Here is a 23,677-nt window from a genome sequence, read left to right as displayed (position 1 = left end):
ATTTGCGGTTATAGAAAAGGGATAAAAAGAGTTACGTTTATTGATCGTTCTTTACATGTTCACGCGTAAAACCCGAATGCCTGTCTCTAGCCGTGTACTGCGCTAACCTCGTGTTATCTTTAGCTCGAATGTTTTGGCGCCTCATTCAAATAGGTTTAGATAGAGCTAACATCCGTCACTCTGAGTCTGAGAGACAAAAATAGCGTTGATTAAGTATGTTTACCGAGGAAAAAGGTTAAAGACATAAAGGTGATGAACATCAAATTGAAGGGAGTAGAAACGTTGGCTCAAATGGTGTTTTAATTTATCCCTGAAAATGTTTAACAGATGTTCGGATAATTAATTGCTAGCAGAAGACAAGTTACCGTCATCTTCGCTCTCGGGTTAACCATCACCCCCTTGCTGCGTCAAGTGTTCTGGCTATTTAATACCCTAGACTAGCGAGAAGCACCCCCAACAAGATGATGAAGCTTCTCTGTATAGCTTTTATTACCTCTCCGAGTGACGATGACGTCACGGAGAGGTATTGCTCTGAACGTGTCTCTCTGTGTGTGTCTGTCTGTCACCGCGATCGCAGATGACAAATCGGAGCAAACGTATATGCTGTATCCGGACCACGTTAGAAGTAAGCAATATACGCTTCCACTCCATTATCGTTGTGGTGAATCAATCGATTTATATAGTCTAAATTTCCAAAATATGTTAAGTGGCATACACTTGAATTCAAACGTCAACAATAGCTATATTTAAAATGATTTTAGAAATAACGTTTCTTAAAACGACTTAACTAGAATTAAGGTAAATTAATGACGATTAAAATATTATCAGTTACATTTATTCAATTAATTAAGAAAAACCTCCTAATACACCGTTCCATTAATGGGGGTAGGAAAACCGTAATAGTCGACAAAGACCAAATAAAAATATCTAAATGGACTAGTCAAGATTTCACTATTTTGTGGATTTTACATTTTGTTAGTCGTGCACCACGTTTCGGCTATCGGCAGTAGCAGACGATTTTGTTTGGAAAATTTAGCCAAGGGTTAACCGCATAAGTGAAGTTTCAGCTTGACGTTTCGCAACTTTAAAAGCCAAGACTAAATAGAGCTCGGCATTTTCTATCCATTATCCACAAATTGGTGGATAACCGATTATTTATAAACAAAGTTGTGGATTTTAATACGATTTAACATGTAAGATCTGTGGATAATTTTCGAGTATGGCTAAAGATAAAATAACGTGGAACATGGATAGATCATAGATAATGCCGAGCTCTAAGACTAAATGCTCTCAGGGCTTATAATCATATAGATCGGTTTGCTATCAGAAACCGCACTAAAGGCCTGGCAGCCCGGTTGTATGAAGGCCCTACTTTCTCGAATAGAGTGGGGGAAAGCAATTTATGGAATAAATGGAACGGAGTATTGCGTCTGGACTCGAGAGGTTTATTTTGGTTTATCAACTTTTTTATTTTAGAATCCTCTGTAAATTTTACCACATTTAAAATACAATTAATTCTGAAAACGGCGGTGTAACAATAGGACATAGTGCCCTAAGAGTCTTTTCTCAAATAATGCGCAACACTTATGTTAATACAATTCAGAATGGAGAAATTTATTGGATTGTTACATAAACAGTTTCGGCCCATTTTTTACAAAACAGGATGACAGATGGTTTTTGTCAATGGTACGATTAAAAGAAATTTTACATTGTAGAGCAGTCTTGAAATCCATTTATTCATTCGTATGGCTTGTACGTTTATGTAATATGAAATGACACTTCTGCCTGAATCCACAGCCACACTGATGACATTTGAAGGGTTTTTAGCCTTTGTGAATACGCTGATGTCTGATAAAATCACTCTTACGCGTACTTGCGTATTCACACTGATCACATTTGAAGGGTTTTTCGCCTTTGTGATTGTATTGATGTGTGATCAATTCACTCTTACGCGTACTTGCATATTCACACTGATCACATTTGAAGGGTTTTTCGCCTTTGTGATTGTATTGATGTGCGATCAAAACGTTCTTCCACGCAGTTGCATATTCACACTGATCACATTTGAAAGGTTTTTCACCACTGTGAATGCGTTGATGTGTGATCAAACCATTCTTCTGCGCACTTGCGTATTCACACTGATCACATTTGAAGGGTTTTTCGCCTTTGTGAATGCGCTGATGTGTGATCAAATCACACTTACGCGTACTTGCATATTCACAGTGATCACATTTGAAGGGTTTTTCGCCTTTGTGATTGTATTGATGTGTGATCAAATCACTCTTCCACGCACTTGCATATTCACACTGATCACATTTGAAGGGTTTTTCGCCACTGTGAATGCGTTGATGTGTGATCAAATCACTCTTCCACGCACTTGCGTATTCACACTGGTCACATTTGAAGGGTTTTTCGCCACTATGAATACGCTGATGTCTGATAAAATCACTCTTACGCGTACTTGCGTATTCACACTGATCACATTTGAAGAGTTTTTCGCCACTGTGAATACGTTGATGAGAGACCAAATGACTCTTACGCGTACATGCGTAGTTACATTGATCACATTTAAATGGTTTTTCACCATTGTGAATGCGTTGATGTCTGATCAAAGTACTCTTGTTCGTGCTGGCAAAGTCACACTGATCACATTTGAAGCGTTTTCCTTTGTTCCCTTTTATAATGTGAGGTTGTGGATCTCTTTTAAATTCAGTAGAATATTTGAACCGAGTGGAACGTTTCTTCTTGAACTTTCCTACAAAAATATATAAAAGAAATATAAAAACGATACATATCCTTTCCAATTTTGTATCAAAACATGTCACGTAAAAAAAATTTACGTATTAGCTAGGTGTGGTTGAGGTGGGAAGGGCGTGTTAGTTTCGTATGTGCGAATGTAGTACAGTATTCATGTTTTCTAACTCGCTAACTTAATATTCGAGATGGCCCAACGTTTGGTGTACATTAAGTTCTTACCACATCTAGATAAAAAGGTCTTTTCGCCTATCCAGCCTCCACAAACATACATACTCACAGATCATAATCGTAAAGCCTGTGTTGAGACTTAGATTAAAAAATAGACGAGTCGACCAAAAAATAAGATTAGATATCAAGAGAGTGTTTTAACTGATCTAGTTTTTTAAATATCTGTATATATACATAGATTGTATAATGAAGAGGGCAGCAGTCATATCTCGTTGTTCGTGTAAGCTAGCATTCACTTGAAACCCAGTTCGCGAGTATATATGTCTTAAAATGTACGCAACTCAATAAGAGTTAAGAATTTAAGTAAAAAACCACTACTTGCATGAGTTAACAAGTCTAGAGTTAAGTTATTCCCCCATATACCAACTTTTCAGTATTAAGACGTAACAGCCTGTATGTCTTTCACAACGTAGATAAAAACCTATAACAACTATATATAAATATACACACATTGAAGGGTCAGGAGATGTTTTCAACGACAACTATAAATAGCAGCAACCCATGCTTTACACATAGTGCCCTTTCCGTATGAAAATGAATCTCTCATTCTAGCTACCTTGCCCGTATTACCCATCCTCGTTCGCTAACCCCAAAAACCGGAGTAAAGAGAAAATATTTTAATCTGTTTCGATACGGCCGTCCGTCAAATGAAAGGTAAACTTAAGGGTTGCCGGAATCTAACCGGGTGAATACTTTGACGATGCCGATCTTATTTCTTTCCCAATACTTTGAAGAGCCTAAAGAGGATCTTTTCTTAACAATAGGTTCAGACAAACTTGTTTTACGTCCATCCTAAAACCATTAACAACCCCCGGGACTGGCAACGCAATAAGATCCTCGTATTGAAGTTTCCGCCTCTAGGAGTTACGGGCTTACGGCTGTTTTCGCGACTAGGGTGCCACCGAGCGGCAACGGATAGAAACTTATAGGGTGTACAGAACTTCCGGTTTCGTATATCGCTTAAAAAAAAGAAAGAAAGAAAAGGCCGCAACGGTTTAATGTACAATTATGATAAAATAGCAAAATAATATATCGCTAAATTAGCTTGATATCTGCATAATGGTAGTTAAAAATATATGTACACGGTAACAGTTTCATTCTCATCTTCTTCGTCGTGATCCGCCATTTTTAAACAGCAAAGAGAGGAACCTGTAAACCGGAAATTCGGTCCACCCTAAAAGTTTCCTCAATATACCGCAAGGGTCGCTAGGATCGCGCATAACAGAAAGCCACGAAAGGTAGAAAGCTTGCGTTGCGAGTCCCGAGGGTAGTTAATGGTCTTAGGTCCATCCGAAGTCGGAAAATTGCCTTTAACTCATACCATAGTGCTAATTTCCTTTCGCATATTCTTTCACATTACAAGCTCCAACGTGGTAGCGGATCTTGCCTTAATCGCTTTCTATCCACGCTTGTTTTTCGTGTACCCGGGGTTAACTGACAAACACACGCACCCACACACATACAATCCATTAGCGCAGTGTGATTATATAACCACACCTTGCTAAATACAACAACATTCGAGCACATTTCATAATAAAAGGTCTTTAATAACAACGTCCTGAATGAAAGATTAGGAAAGATGGAAACAGAGCTCGTCTATCGATAATTTCGGATAAAAATCGCAGACACCTTTATGGGCTATTCCTGACTATTCCGAGGGCCGGATTAAGCAATTTTGCACCCGGGAAAATAGAACATCAAATGTTGCTAAGGGGGAATAGTTTATCTCAATGCGCCCCCAACAAGCCTTGCGAAACTTTTGACGACACACTTCTAATGTCCAAGATTTTCCCTAATTTCGAGCAAATGCCTCACTCAGGTACCTTGATAGCACCCACGTCAATAGCGCATTCCATTTACAGCTCTAAGGCGCTAGATCAGTTCGGGTTTCCGTTTCCCAATTGACCAGAAATATTCAAGGGCATTTCATAATAAAAGGTCTTTAATAACAACGTCCTGAATGAAAGATTACGAAAGATGGAAACAGAGCTCGTCGAACGATACTTTCGGATAAAAATCGCAGAAACCTTTATAGGTTATTCCTGACTATTCTGAGGGCCGGATTAAGCAATTATGCACCCGGGGGCCGAGATAATACGCGCCCCCTTAAGCCGGGAAAATGGAACATCCAATGTTGCTGAGGGGAATAGTTTAACTCAATGCGCCCCCAAACAAGCCTTGTGCCCGGGGACCAGTGTCCCCCCCACCTTAAACTAGTCCTGTGATCATCGCGTGGTTTGATCGAAACTTTTGACGACACACTTCAAATGCCCAAGATTTTCCCTAATTTGGAGCAAATGCCTCACTCAGGTGAAAGGTTTTCACTTTTTCACCTAGATAGCTTCCGTTTTACAATTAATGAGAAATGAACCCATGATCCCATCGGTACTGATCTGTACAAAAGAGTTGCCTCAATAAATTTGCATTGACGATTAGGATGGGGAAAGACTATCGTTAACGCAGCTCCGGAAATGAATCGGGTTTTAAGTCGCCTAGAGCAAATCCAGAGCGATCTCAGAGCAGTTAATTGGAATACACTATGCGGGAAAAAATTACTTGTAATTTCCGAACAGGACGACGCGGTATTACCTTCGGAATTCTTTGGAGCGACATTTTCAAATGTCTCCGAACTATTCTTTTTAGCTTCAATCGGAACTTCAGGTTCATCGATTTCCATCGAAAAGGAGGTCAATTCTGATAATTGATTTGGGTTAAGTTCTAGTTTAGGTACACACACTGCCACACTCAATGACCCCGGATCAGCAAACTCCCGATTTGGCAAGGACAGTTTCTCGGTTTGATTTTGTCTACTATCAGGTTTCTTTGCATCTTTCAAGGTGATTCCGGATTGGTTGTCATCAAAATCGTTTTCTAGTGAATCGCTTTCGACATCTGCCTCAAAAGAAAGATCCAAATGTTTTTCGACTTCAACATTCAATTCCGGAACACGAAATTTCAGCGACCGAGTTGTAACATCCTTTGTTGAGACACTTTGCGATTTAGGACAAGAATCGTTAACGTTAATATTGTTCTCGAGAGGTTCCCGTGGCGAATCGCTTTCCGTCGTTGAGTCAGGAGACATTTCGACTTCGTTTTTGACCTCGAGGTCAGGTGAAGGCGCGCAAAGAGGCAAACTGTCACTGTATTTCATTTTAGCGACACTTACATTCGTAATTCGCCTTATTAGCCCCATTTTTTCAGCATTTTTCAAGGTAATTTCAGTTTCGGTGTTTGTATCGCCAACCTCCGCAACGCATTGAGGCTCAGAAACAGATGGTGATTTTGGATTAATGCCTTCTTTACCCAGCATGCCTTGGACATTGACAGCTTCGGCATTTCGCAATGAGCCTATTTAATGAAAAACATTAAAATTAATAAGTGTCTTATTAAGTGAGAACTACATCAGGTTGGGTAAGCGTTACTATAATGCCACATGTAGTTTTTGGCAATTAGTAATCCCTTTAAACAATACATTACACGGACCATGTCCCTTACCAGCAATAAGCCGCGTCAATTAGAAGCATAATTAACATCAGTGAAGCAATCGAAATTTACGTACCATTACCAGATTTCTTGAGTTTATTGGCCTCCGTGTCAAGGAGATTTTGGGAAATGTCGTTGATTATCTCAGCAGCTGTACTTTGCAAGCTATTCAAATAAAAAACAGTACAGTTTTGAATATAAATAAAACATACGATTGATTGCCATGTTTAGTGCAATATAAACGGTCTACGGACGGTTTTAGCGACATCAGTTTTGCCATTATCGACTAAACATCCAAAATACCCAAGTCGCCCCTTTAAATACCTTTGAATTTCCTCTTTAATTCCAGAATCATTTTCCATGGGTTCAGTTTTCACATCATTAGCTAATTGATGGATTCCACTTTTCTCCTTTTTTAATTAATTAACAATAATTGAACTCGCACTCTTAACCTGATTATCTTTTCTAAAGACCATGAAAATAAAGAATGTGCCATACCATCAGATCTTTGATTCTCTTTTCCAGCTCTTTAATGACCAAGTTAAGTCTTTCAATTTCGTGTAATTGCTTATTTGTCATTAATGTTGTTTTCTCTCTCTCTTTTTCCATGTTTGAAATTAAAATATTACACTAAACAAAAAAAGATTCCACTACAACCCTTAAGTTAATATTCTTGGGACTTTCTCTGGCCGAACGTATTTTAAAGGGAAGAAGGGGGATCAGCAACAAAGGTCCTCGATGGGTTTCTTTGTTAATGAAGAGGGATATGTTACCAATATACCCTGAGATGAGAGACAATCCTGATAGGTATTGTCACCAATAATCTTAAACCATAGAGGTTGGTTCTACTTTAAGGGACACAATAAAAATGGGTTATGATCCTAAAAGGGTCTCTTGTTTTGAGCTTAATTTCACAATTCTAAAAAACGGTTCCCCCTATGCTTTGAAAAATACCTCGGCTTCCAGTTTGCTGATTCGATCATCCTTGGCTTTTAGTTCATTGATCAGATCATCTTTGCTTAAGTGATCGTAGTCACGATTTTCCTCATCTTTCATTTCCTAAAAACAATTTCCCGTTATTTTCTATTTGCCTCAAACAGGGAATATTCCAATAATTTCGGAAATACCTCTTTAATCGCCACCCTTTGAAGATTTACTAAACTCTTAGTAAAGGGAGTTTATGAAATTGTAAATCTTTCCTAAAGTAAAATATTTATTCAAACTCAAGGTGTAACAGAAACGAAAGAATAACAAACAAAAAAGGGCTCCCCAAACATTGTAGCTTTCGCTATCAAAGCTTAACTAGTGCAAATCGGTTGTCACAACCATCACAACTAATAGTGTAATTTTGTTCAAGACTATTGAATTCCTCAAGCGCATTTTACGAATACAACTACAACTAGCATTTATAAATTATTTATTCTGCTAGTACTTTTAGTTCTTGAAATAGCAAAAATGATCCACTTCTTTCCAAGGTATAGTAGTTTCGATAGGTTTGCATCCGTTACATTTAAGTTGCATTATATTCATCACTTACCAGCTTAAACGTTCGACCATAACACGACAGTCTTTCATTAAATCCATCATACTTGGTACAGCTTCCCTGTTAAGATAACCTTTATTTATTATTAGTTGACCGCAATCAAAGCTGTCCGCGCTCACATCATTTCAGTGAGCCCGAGCGCAGATTGAGCGAGGCTATTCAAAATAACAAATAAGTTCAGAGCTCACGCCGAGCCTGAAAGTTTATGAAAAACATTTCTGAGGTGAGCCCGGGCTCACGATACGTCACAAAAGTGAGCCTGAAGGTTCAACGGTAAAATTAACGAGAGCTTGCTCTGAGCCCTGTTACAAATTTTATGCCTTTCTTGAGCTCCAGCGAGGTGAATTCAAAACTACGAGCCCGATCATTATGAAAGCAAGTTCAATTGAGCTTGCTAAAATTATTAAGACCTAGCTCAAGCTTGAGCTTGCTAAATTGACTGAGCAAGAGCTCCAGGTGAGCCAGCGAAAGATATTAGAGCAAGGTCGAGCTCGAGGTTTCGAGCAGAACCCGCAAATTATGCGAATGACCCTGAGCCGAGCTCATTTATAAAAACTAACTTAGCTTGAGCTCACTTTGTGCTCTAAGGAAAAATTGTTTCAATTTTGAGCCCGAGCCGAGGTGAGCTCGCTGTGAATATTTATACGACGATGCCGCCATCGATAGCGAGAAGATGTTTTTAGTAGGATAGTAGTAACAAGTTGGGAAACCAAAATAAACCTTTCCGAGTCGAGACGCAATTAAGAGGTTTTTCTTTACACAATTAAACATTATTGATATTAATTATTTTAATCGTCATTAATTGAACCAAATGTAACATAAGAAACCTCCCTTCGGTTTAATTTTGCATGTTCATTCTGAAATGCCCTCTCAAGTACGACACTAAGGACCCCTAATTAAAAGGCCAATATTTTGCTACCCCATTTCATTTTGCATGTTCATTCTGTACTGGCCTCTCAAGTACGACACTAAGGACCCCTAATTAAAAGGCCAATATTTTGCTACCCCATTTCATTTTGCTTGTTTATTCACGAAGGGCTAAGTATGCGCCTCTTTTCCCGGCAGAAATACAGTAAAATTGCAATATTTTGGAAAAGGCGGCAATTTATGATGCTGATCAGAACAAAAACGGGGGAATATTTACCTACGATTAGTTGGCACGATGTAGCGTTCCATACTATTTTCCCCATTATAGGTTTTGCTTTTCTCGTAGGGGGAATACTACTATCCTACTAATCAATTTCCCACTATGGAAAACGACTTTAAAAACGGAATGAGCCCCACTATTTTACAAAAGTATATAATATACGTAACATTTTGATAATAATAAAATTATAGCCATAAACAAAGATTTAGCGTTTCCTATCAGTTTTATATAAATTCTTACCAGTCAGGTATAATATGAACGTTCCTATTTTACAGTAAGGAGGAACCGTCACCTTAAAAAAGAGGGAACTGCATGTCCATTGACTCCATTCGACTCGTCAATCTTCAGCAGACGACACGACATCACATTCACAGTCTATAGTTCAAATTATTCGCAGAAGCAGTGCCGTCATAATTCGCCACGGCCTCTTGAAGACTCGCCTACTAAATTGGTCCGTGAGTTTTATTTGAGACAGCAATAGCATCATTTTTATAAAATATTAGAGACGACTGTAATCATCGGAAGGTCCCTCAATGTTGTACATTTTATTTTATATCCTGTTTTTTTTTAATCATATATATTGCCATTTGCAAATTGTCCTGGTCACCGTCTTATTTCTCAGCCTGGCTGTCAATTAGCCTGTGATAGTCGTCTACGTCTGAACAGCGTTGGAAATAAGGCAGGTTTACAAGTCTAAAACAAGTTTATTAATTGGCGGACCAGTTTATTTATTAATAAACCTCAGGTCATTTATCGTTTTCGGAAAAATAGACGGTGGGACCAGTTTATTAATTCGGGGTTCCTTCTTAGAAATTTTCTAGCTCAAGACATTTTCTACTCCTATGTAGTTAGTACTCTTTGGCTAAAACTTCCCTACAAAATTTTGTAGTCTATTAACTATTGACAGAAGTAAATAGAGGGAAGTATGTTTCTCTATGGTTAACTTGTGCGAGTCGTCCATTTACCCTTAAAAACAAGTTGAGTAGTCAAAAATTTGAATTCGTCCAATCAGCGAGTCTGAGATTTTACCTCGTTTTTTGTCAACGCGCCACCGTTCGGATATAAAGCGAATTATAAAAAGTCTCGCGCCACGATTGTCACGTCGCGCGCCTAATTTTACCAAATCTCGTTCTAAATTTCATTCAACACGGAACGTGCCACGAGAATTTTGTTAACAAAAAGGCAGGGCGTTACGCGATTGGTCGGCAGTCCTTGTTTAAAATTACGCTTAAAATCTGAACCTAATTTGAATTTTGAAATCATTCGGAGATATTTCCTGGATGTTTAACTATGCAAACTGGTCTTATAATTGGTACAAGAATCGATAAAAAATCACTTGACTTTCTACTTCACCCTCCCTTTAATTCATGGATCCACTCCCAATAATACTAAGTATAATATTCTACATTGACATAAATTGAATCTAAGCAAGTTAAAGTTTACGTTTACACTATATATAAATGTATTAAAGCTGAATTATCAAGTTGGGAAACCAAAATAAAACTCTCCGAGCCGAGACGAATTTTCTTTCTAAACACAGGTCCACCAGCAAGGAGAAAAACCGGAAATGCATAGTTCAAATTGGCGAAATATTGCCAAGGTCTTTAGCAAAGGCTTAAGCGTTTAACAATTTCCTTTGTGTCCTCAATAATTCTAATGAGGACCTAAAATGTATCACTGAAGGGTGTATTTAACTTTCGGCTCACTCTGAACCGTTAACACCTCCTATAAGAGGAGCCGAAACAAGGTCATTTCTAGTTTAAATCTAGGGTATCTTATTTCACAGTCCTAATTGTTTCAACACTTGTGGATAGATGAAGAATTAACATCCATATTATCTAATGAATATAAAAAAAACGATTACACTATATATAAATGAAGTAAAGCTGAATTAGAAAGTAAACACCAAATTTGAAATGTTAATATCGAAAGATGTTCGAAAGATGAAACAGAGCTTTATAGCTACACAACTTCTTAAAGAATCGTAATGCCGAAAAATATTTAAAATATTTTCATTTAACATTCTGCAAAAAGGAAATGTTATCGTTTTGTTAGAGATCTTATCATCCTACTCGCTTTATATTAACTTTGATGTGCGTGTAGTGTTTCGATTCGGATGCAATCTTCATTACTCGTTCTATATAAACTCTCACTTGTGTCATTACATAGAAATAAGTTTATCTTAAATAATTAATTAAATATAAATGATATTAATTATTTTAGTCGCCAGTAAATAACTCTAAAAATAGTTAAATCATTTAATATAAAGCTGTTCCTATTATCTTTCGAAGCTTTCTAATATCATAAGTAACATAATAACCATAAGTATGACAATTAGCCAAAACTAACTATAAACCTATTTTCGGACCTTTTACGTCATCATAAGTTCGCGCTCAGCACAGAGACCCCTAGCGGTGGAAAAAGAAGCGACTTCCGCCCCATATCGGAAATCAGGTTCAGAGGTTTAAAGAGACGCCATTGAGATTTGAGTCAACGGTCCTAAGCCTTGGTTGTTTAGTTGATTTTCATTGACTTTTACCGACTTTAGCGCGACCACATTTCGAAATTGAAATTTGCATTGGGTAGATTTAGTTACCGAATATTTAGACTTCAAAAGGCTTATCATTTTTGGTACTGAAATATCCGACTTATGGCAATCTCAAAGTCAAACATACAAACACCGCGAGCTCGTACAATAAATAGCAGACGAGCTATTACCGACACAAATACGTTCAAGGAGATGGTTTATTGTGATTGGCTAAAATTGTAGAACTATGTCATTCGCCAAAGACCAGCATGAAGTACTCGACGGGGTTGCAAGTCCTGGCCTGATGTAATTTAGAGTGTCAGTGTTGATTATAGGTTTCATTTTGAAATTTGCATTATTACAATAGGAAGAGTCATACTTATGTTTATTATGTTACTTATGCTAATATTGACGTTTAAAGTGAAGGGTACCCCTCTTGCCCGCTTTCTTCAAATTTTGGGGTATATATACAATTCGTTTCCATTATAATAATAGATAAAAACGCATTCGCGTGAACCGATGGTGGAAGCCCTGCCGTTGGGAGGCTAGACGTTTCTCGTAACCCTAGCCGATCGCCGCGTATATCTTAAAACAAAACGATAACGATGGAGAAGATGCCGGAATGGACAAAGACCTGAAGATGGTGGTGCATAGAAGCTGGTGTCAGTGTGGGATTGACGAAGACCTGAAGATGGTGGTGCATAGAAGCTAGTGTCAGTGTGGGATTGACGAAGAACAGAAGATGGTGGTGCTTACGAGACAGCAAGTACAGGCTAGTGTCCATGTGGGATGGACAAAGACTAGCAGATTGTGGTCCTTAGAAGCCAGTTAGTAAAGAGTGGTGTTGGCAGATGAATGGACAAATTTCCCTGAACCGCGAACGCGATCCGGAAATCGGGTATTTGTTTGCTCCGTTTTGTAAACTGCGAACGCGGTCACGTGGGGTCTGACAGACAGACACACAGACAGACAGATAGACAGACAGACAGATACGGCCAGTGTAATACCTCTCCGTGACGTCATCGTCACTCGGAGAGGTAAAAAGCAGGGCCGTCGAGAGAGGGGGGCAATTCGGTCCATTTTCCCGGGGCCCGTACCTCTGGGGGCCCGACCGGGTCTCGACCTTTGTCAACTCTTTTCTGGATAATGGTTGTGAAAATATAAATATAGAACTTAGCAAAATGATTTCTTCAACTAGTGCTTAAAGGGACTGTACAGTGGTCGGCGGCCCTTGAATTTGCTTTTAAAAAAGCACCCGACCCCTTCCCCACAATCATTTACGCTAACGGCTGATGTAAAAAGCAACAAAGAGAGATTATTTCGTGATTTTAAAGCGGTTCATCACATCAGGTTAGTTCCTCTTGTGATTGGTTGTGAGCCGCCCCGCACCGGCGTTTCCCTAGTCTCCGATTCCGAGTCTGAAACCCCCGCTGAGTTTGCTGGAACCAGCGATCGAACCAGTAGCAAAGGAGCTGTGATTGGCCCAATTGTATCACCTGCCGGATAAGACTCAATAACACAGAAATAGGAAAATGCATTAACTTTGTTTTCTCCGCCGGGGGGGGGGGGGTTGTGACGTCAATAACGACGTTTTCGAAATATAAATTCAACGGTCCGCTGACCTTCTTACAGACTCTTAAAATAGTAAAAGGTCAAAAAGAGAATGAAGAGTAGTAGTTTTATCCTCTCCGTCATGAACCACTCAAAGTAAAATATAAACGGAGTTTTTTAAGTCTTCCTTCTCACGGGAATAACCCTACACCACGGAAAAACGTGTTTTTTACAGTTGCTTCTTTGCTGTGGACGATCGGGCAGGCATAAATATTATTAAACTTTCCATAAGCCAATAAGTCATAAGCCAACAGCTTTCTACCTTCAAAGCTGATGGTTATGGGTTTAGGCAAACTAGTCTAATAATTTAACAAAACAACAAGTAGTGCGGGCAGCGTCTCGCAGTCGCTCATAAATGGGTTGCTTAATAGTAACTTGATATATTGTGAGTTAGAATTAAAGAAGCCAAAAGAGTATCATATATGAACTTTTAAACTAATTATTAGCACAAAAACAAAAACTTGTAAAAATATGACAAGCTTCGCTTTGGACCTGCTACACGTAACATGTTCTGAGATCCCATTTACAGCCAAGATTTAAATATAATTTTGTACAGTTCCTTTATATGATGCATATCTTCACTTGGGTATACAATTGCTAATATTGTAATTGTTATTATTATCTCTTTTTTGCTGTACTATAGCCAAGTGACAATATTTTTTATATAAAGTGTATAAAATTCAAAAATATTTATATGAAACTTGGTCGTACGTGGGATCTCAGAACTTTTACGCTGTAGCAGTTCCAATGCAAAGCTTTGCATATTTTTGCACGTTAGTGTTTTGGTTAGGATCTCACTTCTTTTCATAGGTATTGTTTTTAAAGTGATTTTAAAGAAATTTCAGTATTTTTTAATTTTTCCTTACTTTATATATTAAATACTAAATAAATCCATAATTTTAGGTTTCTACCTCTTTCTTGAAGTACCTTAGATTTTTCATGATCGGTCAGTGAGTGAAACAATGAAAATTTGGTGTAAGTTATTTTTTAAACGACATTTGGTCCAAACTTGTAATTTGGCGTTAGAGGTAGGCCCGATAACTTCTATTAGTTATGGAAATTTCAGAATTTTACGTTTAACCAGAACGAAGATACCAGGGCTTAAAAGTGCTTAAGTTGCTACGAGAAATGAGTGTTTGGAGTACTTTTGGCAAGTGCACGGAGTGCTTATTTTGGCGGACCCGCAGCTGTGCGTCCATAAATTTTCCCTCCCAATGAGTTGGTAAATTTTTATTGGTGCCCGACTCATAACCATTCCCGGGGCCCGCAAAGTCTCTCGACGGCCCTGCCCTTTAACTATTTAAGAAAATCTCTTCATTGGGTATATAGCCCTCGCCTCGACTCGTAGAGGTTTATTTTGGTTTCCCAACTTGTTTGGAATACTTTAAGGTTTTGATCGTTTGAAATACTGCAAAATCTGAATATGACGTACCAACTACATATATTTTGTAAAATAAGTATATTTAGAAAAAGGCCGTTCTTTTAAGCTGTGATGTTATGTTACTTAAACGTTTACTTTAAAAGATTTCACCGTGAGGAAGACGAAGTATATCCTATTTTTAATACCCCTACCATGTTTCCGTGATGGTATACGGACTAAATACCACCAAGACAAAAGGCCCACTGTCATAATCACCCCATTTTTGAAACGTGCAAAATCCCCCTCTCTCAAGACAAAATCCCCCGGTCAGTTTCCCCCATCCGAGGAAAGAGTACAAAATCCCCCCAAGCTCTAGAAATAATCACCCACGCCCTAGGCAAAATCCCTCCAACCTCTGGACAAAATCCTCCAGTCATAATCCCCCGACAGTGTAAAATAAGGTCGTACTAAAAATACAGTATCAATATTATCTAAAACTCCAGACGCTTCAGCGGTCTGGTGGCGTTGAACAACGGAGTGAAGGATGGTGGGTACGATTCCCCTAAGGTATGTAAATAGTATCAAAGTATAATTTGACTTATTTTTAAACAATTCGTTGACTTTCATTCATTTCTGGGGTAAAAATAGGTTTACGTAAATAATGGTAAAAATTTGCAAATGCGAAGCAATTATTGCTTTGGAATTGTTTATTGTTTGTGTCACTGGCATTCAATATTTACATTTAGTTTGACAATATTTTAATTTTATTCGGGATGGGTTTGATTAGGTTAGTTTACGTTGGGTTAGGTTAGAGTTAGGTTAGTAATATTTTACAATTAATTTAACAATGTTATGCCTTTTTCAAAATATGGTTGTTTATCTTTGTTGACTTCCCAAATAATATGCCTTTTCCAAAACATTACTGTTTATATTTATTTCCGAAGAAACATTACTCCTTTTTACATAATATTGTTCTTTAGTTTTAAATACTTCATGAAATAGACATTTCCCTCCCGATCAATCACAGTTTGGGGGGAATTTGACCTGGGGCTGGGGGAATTTGTCAATTGACACATACCATGAAACGCGGTCACTTTTGATTCAGAAATTTTATAAGCCCCTCGTTCCCGTTAAAAGGCCTTAACTCTCCACAACTGACTGCATTCTAACATCTTGTCTTGAGTTAGCGAGGTTGAATCATAAGTGAAAAGAGGTAGGCGTTTGTCTTGCATCTTCACTCCTCTAGTGCGAAGTCGAACACCCAACCCCACCCCCATAAACAACAAATGAAGAAAGGCGATTAGAAAGGCTTATAACTAGTTGATGATGAATAGCGCAATTGCACGATCATTTGGTGGGAGCCCCATCATTTGGAGGCTAGACGTTTCTCGTTACATCTAGTAACTACACGGAATAGACTTTATTAGCCAATGCGACAGATTGCGTTTATGTGGAATTAACGAGAGACTATAGGCCTATGAGTATAAGTGTGGATTGTTACTCAAGAAGAAAAGTAACAACGGACAGACTGACACAACACACACAGACATCCTGCACAGTACTTTTAAGTGACATCCGTCACTCTGAGCCTCAGAGATAAAAATAGCGTTGATTAAGTATGTTTACCGATGAAATAGGTTATAGCAAAAACGGATTTATGGGATAAGAACGTCGGATCATAGCTTTAGCCTCTAGTACCATCCTCGCATACTTTATTGAGAAACTTCGTCTGCTTATATTTTGACTCCACCCACAAATTCGATCTCTAGAAGTAGCTATATACAGAATTTGTGGGTGGAGTCAAAATATAAGCAGACGAAGTTTCTCAATAAAGTATGCGAGGATGGGGAGTGAATTCGCTAACTCCGACGTTCTTATCCCATAAATCGGTTTTTGGTTATAGACATATAGGTGATGAACATCAAATTGTAGGGAGCAGAAACGTTGGCTCAAATGGTGGTTTAATTTTCCCTGAAAATGTTTAACAGATGTTCGGATAATTAATTGCTAGCAGAAGACAAGTAACCGTCATCTTCGCTCTCGGGTTAACCATCACCCCCTTGCTGCGTCAAGTGTTCTGGCTATTTAATACCCTAGACTAGCGAGAAGCACCCTCAACAAGATGATGAAGCTTCTCCGTATAGTTTTTAATACTTCTCCGAGTGCTGATGACGTCACGGAGAGGTATTGCTCTGAACGTGTCTCTCTGTGTGTGTCTGTCTGTCTGTCACCGCGATCGCAGATGACAAATCGGAGCAAACGTATATGCTGTATCCGGACGACGTTAGAAGTAAGCAATATACGCTTCCACTCCGTTATCGTTGTTAAGCGGCGATCGGCTTGGGTTACGAAATACGTCCCAGTGGCAGGGATCCACAATTTATTGTGAATCAATCGACTTATATAGTGTAAATTTCCAAAATATGTTAAAGAGGCATACACTTGAATTCAAACGTCAACAAAAACTATATTTAAAATGATTTTAGAAATAACGTTTCTTAAAACGACTTAACTAGAATCATAAGTAACATAATAACCATAAGTATGACAATTAGCCAAAACTAACTATAAACCTATTTTCGGACCTTTTACGTCATCATAAGTTCGCGCTCAGCACAGAGACCCCTAGCGGTGGAAAAAGAAGCGACTTCCGCCCCATATCGGAAATCAGGTTCAGAGGTTTAAAGAGACGCCATTGAGATTTGAGTCAACGGTCCTAAGCCTTGGTTGTTTAGTTGATTTTCATTGACTTTTACCGACTTTAGCGCGACCACATTTCGAAATTGAAATTTGCATTGGGTAGATTTAGTTACCGAATATTTAGACTTCAAAAGGCTTATCATTTTTGGTACTGAAATATCCGACTTATGGCAATCTCAAAGTCAAACATACAAACACCGCGAGCTCGTACAATAAATAGCAGACGAGCTATTACCGACACAAATACGTTCAAGGAGATGGTTTATTGTGATTGGCTAAAATTGTAGAACTATGTCATTCGCCAAAGACCAGCATGAAGTACTCGACGGGGTTGCAAGTCCTGGCCTGATGTAATTTAGAGTGTCAGTGTTGATTATAGGTTTCATTTTGAAATTTGCATTATTACAATAGGAAGAGTCATACTTATGTTTATTATGTTACTTATGCTAGAATTAAGGTAAATTAAGTGACGATTAAAATAATTAATTTCAGTTATATTTATTCAATTGATTAAGAAAAACCTCCTAATTGCGTCTGGACTCGAGAGGTTTATTTTGGTTTATCAACTTTTTATTTTAGCATCCTCTGGGAATTTTGCCACATTTAAAATAAAATTAATTCTGAAAACGGCGGTGTAACAATAGGACATAGTGCCCTAAAGCCTACTACACATTAGCGCGTTTTTAAGCGTTGCGTAGCGTATGCGTTTTGCCGCGTTTGAAAGTTCGCGCCAAACCTTGCGTTACCGTCCGTTACGTTGATAGCGACGTCTGGCCGCTCTGGCGAATTTTTTATTCAATTTCAAACACAAAAATGGCGGATTTCGAGGACGAAGCTTTGATTGAATATATAAGAGATAAACCAATTCTATATGACATGAGGAGGCCCGATTTTAAACTTTTTCGAGTAAAAGAAAGAGTATGGTCAGAAATAGCCGAACAACTAAATGTTTCAGGTTTGTTAACGTTTTTGAACTTTTTGTATGATCTAATCTCATAAAGAAGTACTCCTGAGAGAGAGAGAGAGAGATTGACATTCTCCGAGTCACAATCTCACTCTTTCTCTTTCTCTTTTATATTTGCATGCTTAAAGGATAAAAGAAAGCTGCCTTAAAGAATTTTAGATTTTGGTATTTTTTGATTCTATGGTATGAAAAACTAATATTGAAATTTTTAGAAATTTTTTTAAAACCTTGAAAATGCTTAAAAAAACCTTTTTAAAAGACAAACTTTCGTCTGCTACAAAAATCTATGGGTCTAATGCATTTCAAAATTGAATTCGGTACGCGACCAATGAGCACTATCGTCACCTCGCGACCAATCAGAACTCAATACTACTCGGTAGAAGTAAATCTGGAAAAAACTCGCGTTTCTCCCTTGTTTCTGCTATCTGCTCTGCTTAGAAAATGTTAGAAGAAGAAGAAGAGCAACAAATGCCAGAAGCCTATGCTTTTGAGCCTTTATTGCAAGATTACGTCGGTCAATTTAACGACGAAGGAAATGATGTGGAAGTAAATATTGATATAAATGAAAATCGAATTGGAAACACAGATTGGTAAGTTTTTTGTTTGACATTTCTTACCAAGGCTTAACACTATAGCCAAGCCAGAAGGCTGTACTTGCTGCTATGTTATGTTTGTTAGGGTCAGTTTTCTAGGGTTTATGAACATGAACTAAACTTATTTACAGGTGCACGTGTGGTGAATGTAAAGCAATGGAGACGGGGAGAGAGAGCTTATGTTGCAAAGAAGTTGCAAGAATCCAAGCGAAGCTTGGTGACAACGTTTGTGCAACGTTACATGAATTTTTCCATCGCGTATGCCTGGATTATTATGTGCTGGATACAGCCATAGTTCGATATGTTGCTGAAACAAATGAAGAACATGATTATTCTCCAAGGTAAATATTTACTCCTGCATAAATAAATTTTATCTAAGATTATTAGCTTTTGGAAACTATAGGTCAATGATATAGTGTGCTCTCGGTGGAATATAATTTCTTTGGGCTTTAGGTTTGTTTTTAATGGGGTTATTATGTTCGAAAGAAATGTTATTTCCTCAACGAAACATTTTGGAATTACATAGGTGGGAAAAAGATACGATTTTAATAGGCTTAGAGTTGAAACGTTGGGGGGGGGGTGATGTTTCAGCTTCTTGACCCATAGGGAGCTAACAGTTCTGACCCTGAAACGTCACACCCTTCTATCTCTTACTGGAGTTTCATCCTCCCTAACGGTTGGAAACCGTATTCTACGCGCAAAAATGCCAACCAGAGAGGGGCTGCGTGACGTCATACTATCTCTTCCCCCTAGCCAGTTGTTAGCTCCCTATAGGCTTGTTTCATTTTGAAATCATCTGATGTGAATTTGAAAGTAAAAATAATAGCTTCCAATTAACTTTCTCAGCCGTTTTAGATACATTGCTTATAGACAATTTGTAAGTGCCATTTGGCGTAAACTTCCTTGGCACACGAGAAAGGTTCTTCCGAGCTGTGTGGTCAATAAAATACGGCAAGAATTTCCTGATGATGTATATGTCGGTTTTAAAAACTACAATGAATAAATGTGTAAAATGTAAAATAATTTATAAATTGAGACTTATGTATGTTTATAACAATGTTAAATTTTAATTAAAGTGATTTCACAGCGAAAATGACATTTTGTTATTTATAAGGATAATGAAGAATTTGTGCCACTAAAACAATTTTTGTCAAGTTTTTTAATATCTTATTTGGCAAAGCGGCTTTTGTGTTGTTCAATAATATCGGTTTTAACCACACCTTCAGAGTGTTTTTGTGACAAAGTGCCAGGTGATAGACTAGGTGGAATTAAGCTGGCAATCGTTGTTGCGGTTGAAAAGGTGGTTACAGTTTCTTCTAAAAGTTTGTCTATATAATCTTCAGGAATAGAATTATTATTATTAAAGATAATTTTATCATGCTGCAAAATTTGTTCTTACTATAAGTACTCTGAGCCAAAACTGGTTTAGCAACGGGCTTGCCTTTTTTGGCTTTTGATTATACAACTTTCCATTGCGGCTCGTTTAAATTTGTAAGGTCTTGGTCCTTAGCTCCATTTTCATTGTAATGCAAAATAGCAAGTATAGTGCTGAATAAACTCAAATATTTTACCATTAAACCATATTTAAGAATGTCACGTGCCTACCGTCCAAGCATGCTGTCATAGAAGAAGTGAAGCCTCTTTGGGCATTTAGACAATAACACACTATGAAAAGCCTCCACTGAAGATGTTTGCCACTTGGGAGATAATTTTTCGATACTTTTCAACGTAAGGGGAGATTTTACAAGGGCTGATAGTTTGGAATGAACTTCTGAGTCTGCGAAATGACAGCTGATGGATCAGTTTCTTATTTGAAGAAGGCTAATGACTTGTTATCTTACTTTTTGCAATCCATACTCTCTCATCATGATCTAACAAAGCACCATGGGCGCACTTTTTGTATGAGCCTTTGTGGTTTTGGTGTTGATTTGCAATGTGATTCACAAGGGAGGTCCATTTGTCTGTAATTTTTCCTGGAATTTTAATGGTGGCAGCGCACCAATAAACATGATTGACTATGGAAGGTATCCAAGGGGCTACAATTTCACATTTCTCTTGTTTTGACAGAGCTATCAATTTCTTTTGGATACCTAAAAAACCATAAACGTTAGTACTCTTACAGCCATTTTATTAGCATTGCAACCGACCTTTTGCAACGTGCCAATTATCAAAGTAATGATTAATTTCCGTATAATTTTCACGCATGAATTTCTGAATTGATACATGTCTATCAGTGATAAGACATTTTATTTTTATACCACTTTCAACGAGGTACAAAAGACCTCTTTTTAGCCCTTCAAGTTCCATGGCAAAAGAATTCTTGACTTCAGTTGACTAAAGAGAATGTTTGTAGGACATTAGCTTTTTAAATTCAGTCAGGAAAAGACTAATATACCTGAACTAATTCGAAATGTAATATTTTACGGCGATCTCCGTCCATAAATGTGTATGTGCCATATTTGGCAGTGTGACCAGGAGAATCGGCTCTGCCATCACCACAAATTGCCACTTCTGAACTTTTGTAGTCTTCTAATAGGAGCGTTTGTTCTTTTCTCCAGATCTAAAAAAGACCTAGTTTTAAGCTTTGTAGTATGGAAATTTAAAATTATTTACCTTTTGCGTAATAGACACAAAAATACGCTGATAGTAAAAATAAGTTCTGTCAACGAAAATTTCAATTCCAGCTTTCTTCATAGTGGAAATAAATTTGTGGGGAAGATTTCCCATGTAGAAAAGGACTGACGCAAGAATTATGTTTCCCCAAAAGGTCTTCCCTAACCTGGGTTGACTATCCCACACGCAATTATGTCCATTTACACATTTAGTTTTTATCGTGAGAGCTGTCCCACAAACAATTTTGTCTAGTTTAATTACTGATTGTTGACATTGAAAACAAACGTGAAAAAGTAGAAGCAGGCAAGATTCAAAGACTATATATTTTTTTTCTTCATTAGGAGACTGTGCCCCTATGCTATAAGAAAAAGTTTCATTATAAAAACCCTTCCACGTGAACTTGAGTGAAATGTCATGGCCAAAAAGTCAAATTTATAAAATGACATTTCCCACGGTGTACTTACTTTTCAGCCTTTTCTGAACAAAACGACATATCTATTGATGATGCGGCGGTCATGTCAGGGTCAAATGTCGGATCATCTGGATCTGGTACATCTTCAACAACTGCTTCTTCAACCTCCATAGAAAATTCAGGACTTAGGTTGACAGGTGTTGATGTCCGAGTCCCCAAACCGCATTGAACTCCTATATCTCTGGTCTTTAATCTACCTAAAAATTAAACAATTATCTTTCCCACTTCTAAATGTTTAGTTCTCAAAATCAAGTTTACTAGTTTCAGTTGCTTTTGTTTTTGAATTCACTTGAACTTGAACTTTTTTGTGACTAATATGCGTTTCTTGATGAAAAATATTTTTATTCAATCTAGATGAAGGCCGAGAGCCCTAAACAAATTTCATGTTAACATCTATTTATTATATAGAGTAAACTTTCACATACCCCCGAATCACTATCACGAGAATAAGTATGGTCTAAAGAAGAACTTGGTCTCGCTAAAGGAATATCAGTTTTTGGTGTAGAGGCTAATAAATTGCCTTCCCAATCTTGACTTTCATCAATTGTCAAATGTTCCACTATATCAATATCAATTTCAGTTGTGAAATGTTCCGCTATATCAATATCAGTTGTCAAATTTTCTGCAAGATCAGTTTCAGATGAAGTAGATGCATAGTTTATAGTATCTATCGAAATGTGCGAGGCATTCTAAACATTTAAAAGATGTTTGTATTAGGTAAGGTTTGTAGTTGATGGAAATTTTCAAATCATTCGCTAAAGAATCAAAATGTTGACTTACGAAAATTGGGTTAGCCGAAGCTCCATCAGCATTATCGTTAAAAATTCTAGGCGGAATAGGTTGCAAAGTTGGAATAGCATTTTTCTTCAAAAGTGGCCTTTGATTGGAATTTGGTAATGGTAAACAACGATAATCCGAATCTAAAAAATGATTTGAGCACACGCCGTCGCCATTCGCCACTAAAGTATTTTCAGGTTTGCCAATGGCAGTAAGCCAACTTATGATTTCAGTTCGGTCATTTGGAAACCGATGTATGACTATACCGCATTTTCTAAACGATGCTTTCTGACTGTTTATCCCACATACCATACACTTCATTACAAAAGCTTAGCCGACGCAAATTTATAAACAAACGGAATTACTAAACTATTTGAATGTATATTTAAACTAAGTAAAATGTTCTAAACGATGCCTTCTGAAGTTCTGACTGTTTTGTTTATCCCACATACAAAGGCTTAGCCGACGCAAATTTATAAACAAACGGAATTACTAAACTATTTGAATGTATATTTAAACTAAGTAAAATTTTAAAAGAAAATTTCATACTAATTAAGATTATATCCTTGGAAATTACAAGAGATTTTAAATGGCTAAAGTTGAAGGAGTTCTACGAATTCCGAAAATCACAGACTAGCCCAGGCCAACTTAGTTTCTCGTCGCGACTCTCGCTGTTCGAGTTTCTAAGCCCGACCCCATCTTTAAAAACCACGATTTTCACTCATTGGTCAGTTAAGCGTCACGAGGCATGGCACCAGCTCATTGGTCGCGTAACGAAATCAAAAATAAGCGCCAAGTAGAAATTTTTCCTCCGAAGAAATTTATCGTTCAGGTTTTATGAAGTGTTTTATAAATATTTTTTTACAATCTAAAATTCTGAGACTTTTTTTTTTAAGGTTTTT

General features: G+C 37.6%; 3 protein-coding genes and 1 long non-coding RNA gene across 5 annotated transcripts in view; 2 read left to right on the top strand and 2 right to left on the bottom strand.

The window, feature by feature from the left end:
• Window positions 1–13: 13 nt before the first annotated feature.
• LOC149646986 (uncharacterized) lies at window positions 14–9,461 on the bottom strand. 2 transcript variants are annotated; one of them, XM_089849846.1, is made up of 9 exons: window positions 9,399–9,461; window positions 8,006–8,071; window positions 7,596–7,667; window positions 7,423–7,527; window positions 6,967–7,098; window positions 6,793–6,878; window positions 6,545–6,633; window positions 5,542–6,333; window positions 14–2,755 (listed from the first exon to the last, which is right to left on the bottom strand). In XM_089849846.1, the coding sequence occupies exons 4-9, from the start codon at window positions 7,522–7,524 to the stop codon at window positions 1,824–1,826; spliced, it is 2,133 nt and encodes a 710-aa protein (XP_089705972.1). In that variant the 5' UTR covers window positions 7,525–7,527; window positions 7,596–7,667; window positions 8,006–8,071; window positions 9,399–9,461; the 3' UTR covers window positions 14–1,823. The 2 variants fall into 2 exon arrangements, with proteins under 2 accessions (XP_089705972.1, XP_089705971.1); XM_089849845.1 differs by lacking the exon at window positions 9,399–9,461 and having other exon boundaries at window positions 8,006–8,120.
• Window positions 14–23,096, bottom strand: LOC149646984 (uncharacterized). Its single transcript, XM_089849847.1, has 12 exons — window positions 22,779–23,096; window positions 22,424–22,687; window positions 22,257–22,368; window positions 21,991–22,195; window positions 21,527–21,884; window positions 21,309–21,473; window positions 21,061–21,247; window positions 20,755–21,003; window positions 20,519–20,690; window positions 20,313–20,461; window positions 17,878–20,250; window positions 14–857 (listed from the first exon to the last, which is right to left on the bottom strand). The coding sequence occupies exons 1-10, from the start codon at window positions 23,094–23,096 to the stop codon at window positions 20,371–20,373; spliced, it is 2,121 nt and encodes a 706-aa protein (XP_089705973.1). The 3' UTR covers window positions 14–857; window positions 17,878–20,250; window positions 20,313–20,370.
• Window positions 15,758–23,677, top strand: part of LOC149646980 (uncharacterized) — a 65,389-nt gene continuing 57,469 nt past the window's right edge. Inside the window, exon 1 of the long non-coding RNA XR_016371848.1 lies at window positions 15,758–16,427. This is a non-coding gene — a long non-coding RNA (uncharacterized LOC149646980). The remainder of the gene's footprint in view (window positions 16,428–23,677) is intronic.
• LOC149646985 (P2X purinoceptor 7-like) lies at window positions 18,762–20,006 on the top strand. The gene is made up of 3 exons (XM_089849862.1): window positions 18,762–18,910; window positions 19,045–19,254; window positions 19,760–20,006. Exons 1-3 carry the CDS (start codon window positions 18,762–18,764, stop codon window positions 19,914–19,916), a joined length of 516 nt encoding a protein of 171 aa, XP_089705988.1. The 3' UTR covers window positions 19,917–20,006.

This window comes from Phalangium opilio, unplaced genomic scaffold (genome assembly GCF_054372755.1).
Source record: "Phalangium opilio isolate 3A_F unplaced genomic scaffold, DU_Popi_V2 ptg000089l_1, whole genome shotgun sequence".
Classification (NCBI taxonomy): Eukaryota; Metazoa; Arthropoda; class Arachnida; order Opiliones; family Phalangiidae; genus Phalangium; species Phalangium opilio.
The sequence above is the reverse complement of the archived record's forward strand: the minus strand, read 5'-3'. Positions and strand labels throughout refer to the sequence as shown.

What these genes read in the sequence shown, in the direction of transcription:
- LOC149646984 (XM_089849847.1), bottom strand. Translation starts at nt 23,096, where the DNA reads ATGAAGTGTATGGTATGTGGGATAAACAGTCAGAAAGCATCGTTTAGA. An exon ending in CTTCGGCTAACCCAATTTTC is followed by an intron (nt 22,688 to 22,778) that starts GTAAGTCAACAT and finishes TTAAATGTTTAG; the next exon opens with AATGCCTCGCACATTTCGAT. An exon ending in TACATTTCGAATTAGTTCAG is followed by an intron (nt 21,248 to 21,308) that starts GTATATTAGTCT and finishes CATTCTCTTTAG; the next exon opens with TCAACTGAAGTCAAGAATTC.
- LOC149646985 (XM_089849862.1), top strand. Translation starts at nt 18,762, where the DNA reads ATGTTAGAAGAAGAAGAAGAGCAACAAATGCCAGAAGCCTATGCTTTT. An exon ending in CGAATTGGAAACACAGATTG is followed by an intron (nt 18,911 to 19,044) that starts GTAAGTTTTTTG and finishes ACTTATTTACAG; the next exon opens with GTGCACGTGTGGTGAATGTA. An exon ending in GAACATGATTATTCTCCAAG is followed by an intron (nt 19,255 to 19,759) that starts GTAAATATTTAC and finishes TAACTTTCTCAG; the next exon opens with CCGTTTTAGATACATTGCTT.
- LOC149646986 (XM_089849846.1), bottom strand. Translation starts at nt 7,524, where the DNA reads ATGAAAGATGAGGAAAATCGTGACTACGATCACTTAAGCAAAGATGAT. An exon ending in AGAGAATCAAAGATCTGATG is followed by an intron (nt 6,879 to 6,966) that starts GTATGGCACATT and finishes TAATTAAAAAAG; the next exon opens with GAGAAAAGTGGAATCCATCA. An exon ending in ACTCAAGAAATCTGGTAATG is followed by an intron (nt 6,334 to 6,544) that starts GTACGTAAATTT and finishes TTCATTAAATAG; the next exon opens with GCTCATTGCGAAATGCCGAA.